This window comes from Agrilus planipennis, unplaced genomic scaffold (genome assembly GCF_000699045.2).
Source record: "Agrilus planipennis isolate EAB-ADULT unplaced genomic scaffold, Apla_2.0 scaffold91, whole genome shotgun sequence".
Classification (NCBI taxonomy): domain Eukaryota; kingdom Metazoa; phylum Arthropoda; class Insecta; order Coleoptera; family Buprestidae; genus Agrilus; species Agrilus planipennis.
Window position 1 is genome coordinate 863,534 of NW_020440825.1, and position 11,805 is coordinate 875,338.

Sequence of the window (11,805 nt, forward strand, 5' to 3'; positions counted from 1 at the left end):
CCCCCACCACTGTACCATAAAAAGTTCGTGGCGGTCTCACCCCCATAAAAAGTTATGGGGGTTCAAAGTTAATAAATATGCCAATTTTTATACATTTCTAGGCATGTAAATATTTATATAGTCATTCTTAAACAATATTCAGAGGTAAAACTAATGAAAAATACATAAAAATATTGTGAAAGTTATTTAAAACATTATTTAAATATCTTTATCAATAAGGTAGGTTAGGTTAGATTAGGTTAGGTTAGGTTAGGTTAGGTTATCGGGTTTTGTTCATTCGGGTGTGTGGGTCATCATCTAGACCGTTACCCAAGGATCTTATGCAAGGCTTGGAACTGATTAAATTGGTGCTTATGCGCTTGGAATTGATTAATGTAAATACATTTAGACTACGAATGAAGAATTTTCGATATTCGTCCAAATCAGATTATCAAAATGTTACGCTACATCGCATGCCAAATGTTCTTAAATCCTTCAATGTTGCGTCAACAAAAAGGATCTTGATTCGCTCTTTCTGAATATAGAAGAGGAGTAAAATATCTGTCGAAATAACAACTGACTGAAAAAAGACCCTAATATTTTATTCACAAAACGATTTTGTATTTTTCAATGCTGGGTTTGAAAATTATTACCTGAATTTATTGATTAATTTAAATGAAGTGTAAAAATTAAACTGTTTATAATCATACACATGTAGGTACATACTGTAACGACATTGAAAGATCAAATCGATATTTTCAGTTGCCTAAGCTTTTTTTTAATGAGGTGTATCAAAACATCTGAAGATATTAATTGCGTAGATGGGTTTGACAAACTTCAGGAACAATAATCAAAAGCGGCGACATATTTTCGTTCTTACATTAGTTTATCGATCGAATAAGTTAAATTGTTTATTGTTTAGCCAGAAATACGCAACGGTCTTGTGTCTGTCTGCCTGTGTCCTGCAAGAGACACATGATGTCTGTGTACAGGCTTGGTGCTGCTCATTTACTAGACAATGATGGGCTATTATAAAAAATTAAAACATATCATTGGAAGAAAAACATCATTCTTTCGTATCTATTCATCCTGGTTATACCAAAACCACAAACTTCCTGATACAGATCTGGTTATTGAGAGATATAGAGACAATTCGAGAACGGTGATAGAATATTTAAAAACTTTTACTTTTAGTCAATTAATACAGAAATATAATATAATATTAAAGTATTGGTTTGTTAATATTTTTTTATATTTCGGCCATGGGGACGAATCCTTCGGATTTTCTTATCTTGTAATTGTCTAATAATAGTTTCATAAACAAGGCAAATTTGCATACACAAATTGAAAAATACACAAAAATAAAAGTAGGTCAATGCATTAAGTATTTATATCTATTAATTATTTATCAATTAAAAGCGTTTATAAATTATGTTTGTTGGTGAAAAAAAAATGTTACGAATTATTTACAATATTCAATTTCATCACTTTCTTGTTATTTTGCGTGTAAGGTTTTATTTGAGAGAATCATACATACACAAAAGATTATTTGTTACCTCTAAATTTCAGTTCAATAGACAGAAACAGTTTGGGGCCAATGCTACTTTAAAATGACCAGTTCGGCTGTTTACTTATTGAAGATTATTTTCGAGAATTTTATAGTACAATATCACTAGATTAACCTACCGAACATATTGTCCTTCAATGTCGTCGCGTGTGGTATTAATAGCTTTCATCCACGTGCTCCAGTAAAATAAAATTTAACATTAAAAATTACAAGTGGTGTTACGTGCTCCACTAAACTTTTCAGTTATAAAAATAAATATTAACTGTTAATTAATTAATTAATTTAAAAATTTGAAATTAAAAAAAAAATTAAATAAATTTAGCCGCCATAGAAATATTCCTATTTCTGTCTTTAGTAGTTGTGTTTTCCTTAGTTGTACATCCACAACAATCGAACTAAAAGTGCGACTCAATGATTCTATTATCATTGTCGCAGTTTCACGTTTTTACTGTTTATTATTAGCTTTTTATTGTTGTATTTTGCAATTGCTAATAGATTAAATTTTTAAGGTGAAATGTCAAGTACGGAATTCGGCCAAAGTTATCGCTGAATAACCCCAGATAACAGTTCAATAAAAGGGAATCCGATCTGCAAACTTGCATTCAGTTTTTGTATGTTGAGAGCAACGACGAACTGAACAAGTAACGATGGTCCTCGAAACACTATTAATGTCGTCTTCAGTTCTCCTAGTTATACTTGCAGTGTGCGTCGTTTTGTATTACAAGTGGTGCTTCACTTATTGGAAAAGGAAAAATGTTTTCACTCTTCCTCCGTCGATACCTTTCGGTAACGCCAAAGAGAATTTTTACAGGCAAGTCAGTTTCGCCCACAGCATAATACGATTGTACAGGATAATAAAATCAAAAGGGCTACAGTATGGAGGGTACTACATGTTATGGAAGCCTATTTTCATACCAGTCGATCCGAATTTGATTAAGCTAATCTTGAACAAAGACTTCGACCATTTTACAAACACGGTCAATTATAGTAACGAAAAAACAGACCCGCTTTCTGGAAACCTCTTCTTCCTTAAAGGAGACAAATGGAGATTAATAAGAAGCAAATTGTCATCAACGTTCACGTCCGGAAAGAACAAATCCATGTTGAACACCATGGTGAAGTGTACTGAGCACATGCCAAATATTCTAGATCGGGCTAACGAACAAGGAGAAGCTATAGAAGTAAAAGAATTCTATGCAAGATTTACGACTGATTTAATTGGGGCTTGTGCCCTTGGAGTTAATTGTTCGGCCCTTTTAGACGAAAATTCACCTTATAGGGACCACGGAAGAAGAATCTTCGACATTCGTCCAAATCAGACTATCAAAAGCTTACTCTACATGGCAATGCCTAATGTACTTAAATTCTTCAACGTTTCCATCAACCGAAAGGACGTCGAGTCGTTCTTCCTGAATACGGCAAAGGAAATAGTCGAATACAGGAAGAAGAACAACATAGTTAATAAAGACTTTATCAGCTTATTGATGAGCATGATGAATAAGGAAATATCTGTCGAAATAAAAACTGGCCGATCAAAAAATCCTGATGGTGAACGAATTTTCTACTCGCAAAATGGTTTGACTCAGAACGAAATAGGTTGCCAAGCTTTTGTATTTTTCCAAGCAGGATTCGAAATGGCATCCACTTGTTTAACTTTCCTCACATATGAATTATGTCTCAACCAGGACGTTCAGGATAAATTGAGAAATGAAATTGTGGACGTACTGGATAAGTATAATGGGGAAATAACGTACGAGGCTATAAATGAAATGACATATTTGGATCAGTGTGTATATGGTAAGTAAGTTCATTTTCGTAAGGTCGTCAGTCCTCAGATTGGTTTGACACGCACCTCCACTCTTTCCTATCCTGAGTTAATCTTCGCATTTCCCTAAAGCTAGAACATCTCACATCCTATTTGTGGACAGTAGACTAATCTAGGTCTAGCTCTCCTCCTCTTAACTCATGTTTCTGCTTCTAATATGTCTCTAACTAGCCCTTTATGCCTGAGAAGGTGTCCTATCAACCTATCTCATCTTCCATAGCTTCCTCTGTTTTCCTATTCTTTCTAATACCTTCGCTATCCACGGTATCCTTATCATTCGCCGATAACACCCCGTTTCGAACGCTAACCGCGCCCACTGTCCATGTTTCGCACCCGTGCTCCAGACATACACCTTTAGCAATCTATTTCGAATTTTTCCTCTCCTATCTTTATAATCACTCTTTCTCTAGTTTTTCTACCTTTGCATACGAGTTTTTTTGAATGTTTTAATTCAATTGATACTGTAGGTATCTATTTTATCTAATATAATAAGTGTGCGAAAATAAGTACAATATTTACAACAATAAATGAACCGAGTAGACATTATGAGATAACTTCTGAAGTATTTAAACTTATTTACTAAACATATCAATTAAATTTAAATTATCCGTAACGTAAGCAATTATGTAAAGATACTTTATAGAAACAGTTAATCAATTATGCTACTTATAATTATACATAAACACTGTAACTATGTAGAAAGATGCGAATATTATTTTTAGAATACAACTGAAGTTATTAACTAGTCGCGTTTTATTAATTACCAGACAATGGTAGGTTCTCTTATAAAAATTAAAAAAATTATTCATATTAAAAGATGTAGTCGCTCTAAACTGTTGGTGAAATATTTCGAATAAAATAAATTAAATCAAACGTAAATTGTATATTTTGGTGATTTTCAGAGGCTTTAAGAAAGCATCCGCCTTTCATTCCCATTCATCGCGAATGCACCAAAACCTACAAAGTTCCCGATACGGATCTGGTAATTGAGAAAGGAACGCCAGTGTTTATTTCAGCGTGGGCAATTCAACACGATCCCGAGCATTATCCTGATCCCGAGAGGTTCAATCCCGAAAGATTTTCTAAGGAGAATAAAGCAAAAAGAAATCCGTACACCTTCTTGTCTTTTGGAGAAGGACCCAGATTTTGCATAGGTACGAATTATATTTTTATACCTCTATTCAAACTTTAAATTTATTTGGTTGCGGGCAGCTGATCATAAAGATTTTTTTTCACACATTTTTGGGTGCACAGAAAAGTATATAGGATACCTTTTATCCAGGAAAAAAATTCAGTTTTATCCTGATGACCTTAGTCAGGACTTTATCAAATTGTATTTTCGATTATTTAGGGACGAAGCCGCGGATAAAAAAGCTTGTTAGCTTTTATGGAATAGCTTCGCCTTGATCGGTGAATTACCGAAACTGCCAGCCGCGTGCCTATGAGAACTAACAGTTCGAAATCGCGCGCTACGTTTTGTAGTTTCAATAAATTACCGACCAAGAAATTTACTGTTTATCAAATGCAGCAATATCATACTTGATATCATTTACAGGAATGAGATTTGGTTTACTAGAGGTTAAAGTAGGTATTGCTTCGATACTTCCAAAGTACAAGTTCTCCATCAGTCCAAAGATGCAAGTTCCAATTGAATATGATCCTAACGAATTCACACTGACAGCTAAGGGAGGAATTTGGCTGAATGTGGACAAAATTTAATTTGTATTAACACGCTGAAGAATGCACAATGTACATAACATACCACTAAAAGACGATTCCTGGTTTATTACTACTTCGTAATTTTATATTGTAAATTCTTATGATTAGTAGGAGTAATAAACATAGGTTTATATTAGGTAATTATATTATTTATTTAGGTTTCGAAAAGATTTTGTCATTTTTTTCATTTAATAAATTATTTCGTTTTATATACGCATTTTTATTTGATGTAATATTGCCCCATTCGAAACCTGGTGATTTAAAACCCTAGTGATCCTAGGGTTCTGTTTATCATTTGCACGTACGGAACTCTAGCACGAGAACCAGCTTAACATTGTAGTTGAAGTTGTTGTTCTCCCATACGTTTAACTGCAAATGTAAATTTGTACGTACAATTTTGTTCTGTTGAAAGATTTACGACGTTAAGTTCGAATCAAAGACTTCTTACTAATTTTCCTGCAATCTATAACCAAAGTATTATTCTCTGCATTTTTTTCAAAATTTTAGGTTCAGTAATTTCGGAGATAAGCGGGAGGGGAATGGTCAATTTTCATCTATTTTCTTAGATAACTGTTTATTTTAAAATTATAAAAAAATATATTTGAGACCCTTACAATAAGCCCTTTCATTTGATTCGTCGCACAGTACAGTTTGCAAAACTTTTTTTTTTAATTTCCTATTGGCCGTCCAAAAAATGACCCCCATGTTCAAAATTAATTTATTTATGTAATGCGTCCGTTGCAAATTGGCTGTGACAGATGGACAGACAGACACACGACTGGTCCTATAAGGGTTCCGTAACTTATTCTGACTTACGGAACCCTAAAAATTAAGACAGAAATACAATATTGAAGTACCTATTCGTTTTATAAATATTTCAGTCTCGGAGACCAATTCTTCAAAATTTCTTATCTGATTATTGTTTAATAATATTTTCAACAATGGCGCAAATTTGCGTACGTAAATTAAATAAAAGTAGGTCAATAACTTAAATGTTTATAATTATTAATTATTATCAATCAAAAGCGACTATAAATTATGTTTGTTGATACGAAAATGTACGTTCTAAGAAAAATTATCATATTTATGAATTATTTATAACTTTCAGTTTCACTTTCTTCGTATTTTATGTGAATCTCTAGCGGGTAGGTATTTTAGTCATTAAATAAAAATAAAAATAACCAATTTTTAACATAAAACACAGAACCTAATCAGGGAACGGTACAGTTTTTTATGTTTGACATACGAAAGTTGGTTTTAGAGATACTGCTTTGCTTATTTTCTTTCTGTATGTTGTAAAAATAAGAATTAGAGAGAAATTATACTAAACATAAGTACTAAAGTTAGTTAGGTACTATTATTTTATTTATTAAAGGGCAATTTCCTCCCATGACATAAGGAAAAGGTTATTGAAAAGTCGACTGATACATGACAATGATTGGCCTCAAAAATTACTTACTATCAGTCTGTATGACATTGTAAATCGCAAAATATTTTTTAACAAACGAATCCTTGGAATGCATTCACGAACCATGTGTCTCGAACTCCGTATTCATTTGAAACCTTTGCTCTTTATTCGTATATTACCTAAGTGGAATTTTACAGAATAAACGTTGCCTCTTTTAAATTTCTATGAAAAATAACATTAGATTGCTATTATCAAAAAGTTATTCATTTAATCAATAAATAAAATTTTTTTCAAGTATTTTTGATTGTCACAATTGTATTTTCTTATTTATGTTATCAAAAATGTTCTTTTTATCTAACACATTAGGATTTCTCACGTAAGTAAAATAAGAAATGGTATCACGCGAAGTAAAACGAGAAAATCATTTTCTCTTCAATATTTTTTGTAGGTAGACTTAGATTAGATTACTGTTACACATGGTTAGGGAGATGGGACGTTCTGAAACGTTAGGAAAACTAGCTCAGGATAGGCAAGAGTGGATCTTATAATTTTTTTAAATTCAAAAAACATTTAACAAACAACAGGAAGAAATTGTATTTATAAAAATTTACTATTAATAAATTAGAAAGTACATAATAATTATTAATTTAATTGTTGTTGTTGTCCTGAACCTTCACTATACTAATTTCTTTATTAATGAAAGCACTTCATCAAAACAGAAATTAATATATTAGAAATATGTAGGAAATAACAAATGTAGGTTACAATTATTAATTATGATTATGTAGTGGGTACTACATTTAACTAAAATATTTAGTTGATTAAAGTGTAAGTACGTATATGTTGTGTATGAGTAAGCTACTGCTTATTGGTAGAGACAAAATTGTCAAAAGGTTTTGAAGTTGTAATAATGATAGTAATCGATGCACTGCATGATAATTACTTCGTGTAGGTACACTACTTACATTTTCGAATAAGGAAATGAGGATTAACCTTATTTGATTGATAAGACATAATGTTATTTTACTAATTGTAAAGCTTCGTTCAATTCAATCAAAATTATAAAGAAATATTAATGTAAAAATTTTATGCACTAGATGTATTGCTAAAACTTAAGAACGGCTGGACCAATTTCGATAATTTTTTGTAATATTCCTTGAAGTCCTAGGAAGGTTCTTATGAAGAGAAAAATTACCCAGAAATACGTAAAAACTAAATTCAAACTGTTAATTCTAGGGAATTGTCAAGTGTACGACGCAGCATCACTTGGGCACAGTTCAACCAATTTGATTGATTTATTTTTTTTTGTATTTGATTGGCCCGACAAGTCAGCGGTCGGGGNTAATCTACATACAAAAAAAAATGTGACAAAGTTTATATTTTCAAAATATAGACCAACATTTACATGCTTAAGATAAATTTATACAAAACACTTTTTTATCGCAGACCTGTGTTATTGTCGTCGGCTTGAAAGAGTAAGTGATAAGTTGATACCGTAATTTATAAAAATTTTCTAATTTCTCGTCAAGTGGATATGTTCTTCCATCTCCGATGCTGAATGTGGACATTAAGCCGCGGAACCCTTTACGAATTTATCAGACTAATTAGTATAAAAAATGTTTTATGTGATACATCGCTCTCTCTCTAGGGGCGGCTTATCCGTTGAAGTAACCGCTGTGCGAAATTGTACACATATTTAAACGATAAATTAAAATTATTATAACTGATAATGATAGAGTTTTTTGTCCGACATTTCCTCTTTTTTAAGGATTCTTTTTTCAAATTCCGCTATCAGTTACAGTTTTTGGGCAATCGGCAAAAAACAGAAGCCGCTTTTTTTTTTGTTTTTCTTACTTAATAACATTTGCAATTTTTATTGACCGAAAAAAATCCGGAAATACGTCTTTTTCAGAATTACAAATCCCGAATGATATACGTAACTATTTTCAGAAGACCTAGAACTATTTTTCGCAGAAAACACTTCTCGATTAGGATGTTAATAAAATAATAAACTATTTGTTACTTCAGGATAGGGGTATGGTCTCAGGAAGAAAGTACAGCACCCCCTCTCAAGAGTTTGTCGCCATCATCTATGGTTCGCGTGTCTATTAACACCCGGGAGGGACTACTACAAGTACTTTCATCGTTTCATCCCTTGATGCGTAACAACCTCTGTATGAAAACTGCCACCCGATCCGAAGTCAAGTTCTCGAAATCGGCATTATGCATTTTAATAACACGTGTACTAATACATTTCTGATAAGTTTTTTTGGTAAAGGTCTAAATTAACCCATCCACCCCTTTCGGGGCAGGGGGGGTTTAAAGAGGAGGTCTTCCTGAGTAAACCACCATAAAAAGTTCACGATGTTTTATCTATGACAACAGCAACAAAAATAACTAATAAGTAGNTATTTTTGGTCAAATTTACATGAAACTTGATATTTATGCTCAACGGCATATAAAACAGCTATTTCAGCATTTTAAAAAATTTAACCTCTGAAAAGGGTTGTAACGTTTATAAGCTAGATATTTTATTTATAGTCAGATTTACTTTAAACTTTCTCTCTTGGTCTTTCATATAAATTTAGTGATATACATAGGTACCTATTTCAACATTTTAAAAAATTCGACATCTATGGAGGGAGGGGTTGAAAAGGAGTTTCAATGTTTGAAAGGGACATAATCTATAGGTACATATTATTTGTGGTCAGATTTACTTGAAACTTGGTCTTAATGGTCTCTCTTTTTAATTTCTGAAAGACCTATCTCGACATTTTAAAAAATTCAACCTCCAAAGGGGGGGGGGTGAAATATGTTGCAATTTTTGTTTGGGATATATTTTATTTGTGGTTGAATTTACTTGAAACTTGGTATTTAAGGTCTTTGATATAATTAATCAAATGAAAAGATATTGCAACGTTTCCATGGGGTACATTTTATTTGTAGTCGCCTATACTCGAAAGTTACTCTTAATACTCATTGTTGAAATTAAGCAAATACGTGTTTTAGAATTTTTAAAAATCAGCCTTTAATGATGAAATGTTGTTGCTACGTTTGAGTTTTTTGAAATTTAAGATGGCGACATTACATAAAATTAAAATTTTGTAGGGGTGAATTGGGAGTTAAAAGGTTTTATGGAGAAACAATATTAATTTCTGCGAGCGAAGTGTATATATATTAATACTATACTAATATATAGTATATAAAACAATACTAAAGTAANAAAAATATCTGAAATAGTTGTACGTGTGACTAAATGATAAAAATTATCTTATCGTTTGTTTTACATGCGTAGCTAACGACGTTTCATTCACACGAGGCGGTCTTGTGTCAGGTCTAATTAATTTTATCAGTAAGTACTCAGCTTAAAATCATGGACCTTATCCGACGATTTACGAAGTGTTTTTGTTAGTTTGCTGCTTTCTGATTAGATTTTATTTTCATGTTAAAATTAAAGTTGTTGTTATTAAAATTGGATAGACAAAAGTTGCGCCGCCCTACATCAAAATTTATTGTTTAATCTAAATTAAATAAAACGGCTCGCAATAACAAATTGAGCATACTTAAAACTATAAAAAACTACTATAGTGTCATATTGGTTAATGTCATATATAATCACAATGATCCTAGGAGTCAAATACTATTTGCAATTTATTCAACGATATTGTCGACCACTTAAAACTAACTTTTCTTTTCTTTGGAAACAGTATTTTTGCTGGATAAAAGGTACCCTGTGTCATTTTTTCTACCCCTGGCAATGTATGCACACATGATGATCGGTTGAGTATAGTTAAGTTGTAAATGCTTGGCAAACAAACAATCTCACATTTCGATTTATAGGTAATATTAGTTAGTCTTTATTTATTTAAATAATGTCTCCTAAAGAACCAACTGCAGAATTATTAAATACTGAAATTGTTTCATTAAATTCTGAATACTGCGTTTAGTTTACGGTTATTTTGTTAATAACGCTTTGTTTTCACTATACGCTAAGAAAAATTTTCTGCACTTACAGTAATCTTTAAGCAGTCCTGTGAATTTTTCGATTGTGGAACCTGGAATAAAAAGAAAGTTGATTTTTAATAAACTCATTTCAATTATTGTAATTAAATATATTTTCTAGCAATCTTTTAAAATGTAATAACAATGGATGGTCCTATACTAAACATTTTGGAAGTACGTCGCGTGTGAGGTCAATGTTAAAGTTGAAAAAAATTATCAAATAAAATAATTGAATATCTTTCTCTATCCAAATGTAAAATTAACATTAAACAGTAATATAATACTCTTTGTATTTGCATTCAGTTGTTATCTATCGAGAGCAACAAAAAGAAGCTCAACAAGTTAAGCTAGCAATGATGGTCCTCGAAAGTCGTGATCATTTCCCTCAGTTTACAATGGTTTAATAATATAATCGGAAAAGGGAAAATCTTTTCACTCTTGCGGTATCAACGCCAAACAGAATTTTTACAGGTAAGTCAGTTTTGTCGTTGGTATAATACAACTAGGTACATTTTATGGAAACCCATTTTCATACCCGCCGATCCGGATTTGATTACCTTAATCCTGAACAACGATTTAGATCATTTTACCAACACGATCACCTACAGTACTAAAAAAACGATCTGCTTTTTGGAAATCTCTTTTTTCTTGGAGGAGTGAAATGGAGATTAATAAGAAGTAAATTGTCATCAACGTTCACGTCCGGAAAGAACAAATCCATGTTGAACACCATGGTAAAGTGTACTGAGCACATGCCAAACATTCTATATCGGGCTAACGAACAAGGAGAAGCTATAGAAGTAAAAGAGTCCTATGCAAGATTTATAACTGATTTAATTAGGGGTTGTGCCTTTGGAGTTCATTGTTCGGCTCTTTTAGACGAAAATTCACCTTTTTTTCGCTTATTGATCCTAATCAGACCATCAAGGCTTAGTGATTGAAGTGTAGTGAGCCCATATCTAATATTTCAGATTGGGCTAACATGAATAACAAGGATCGGTAAAGGTGTAAATGATGGTCCTCACCCCCGAATGGGGTGGGGGTGGGTGGGATCGAAAGAGGACGTCTCCCCCACCACTGTACCATAAAAAGTTCGTGGCGGTCTCACCCCCACAAAAAGTTATAGGGGTTCAAAGTTAATAAATATGCCAATTTTTATACATTTCTAGGCATGTAAATATTTATATAGTCATTCTTAAACAATATTCAGAGGTAAAACTAATGAAAAATACATAAAAATATTGAGAAAGTTATATAAAACATTATTTAAATATCTTTATCAATAGGGTAGGTTAGGTTAGGTTA

The 11,805-nt window shown here is 32.1% G+C and overlaps 1 protein-coding gene across 1 annotated transcript; it reads left to right on the forward strand.

Moving 5' to 3' along the window:
* The first annotated feature begins 1,085 nt into the window (after positions 1-1,085).
* LOC108735468 (probable cytochrome P450 6a20) lies at positions 1,086-5,241 on the forward strand. Its single transcript, XM_018467427.2, has 4 exons — positions 1,086-1,141; positions 2,056-3,343; positions 4,274-4,525; positions 4,927-5,241. The coding sequence occupies exons 2-4, from the start codon at positions 2,194-2,196 to the stop codon at positions 5,088-5,090; spliced, it is 1,566 nt and encodes a 521-aa protein (XP_018322929.1). The 5' UTR covers positions 1,086-1,141; positions 2,056-2,193; the 3' UTR covers positions 5,091-5,241.
* The last annotated feature ends 6,564 nt before the right edge of the window (positions 5,242-11,805 follow it).

What these genes read in the sequence shown, in the direction of transcription:
- LOC108735468 (XM_018467427.2), top strand. Translation starts at nt 2,194, where the DNA reads ATGGTCCTCGAAACACTATTAATGTCGTCTTCAGTTCTCCTAGTTATA. An exon ending in TTTGGATCAGTGTGTATATG is followed by an intron (nt 3,344 to 4,273) that starts GTAAGTAAGTTC and finishes GGTGATTTTCAG; the next exon opens with AGGCTTTAAGAAAGCATCCG. An exon ending in AGGACCCAGATTTTGCATAG is followed by an intron (nt 4,526 to 4,926) that starts GTACGAATTATA and finishes TATCATTTACAG; the next exon opens with GAATGAGATTTGGTTTACTA.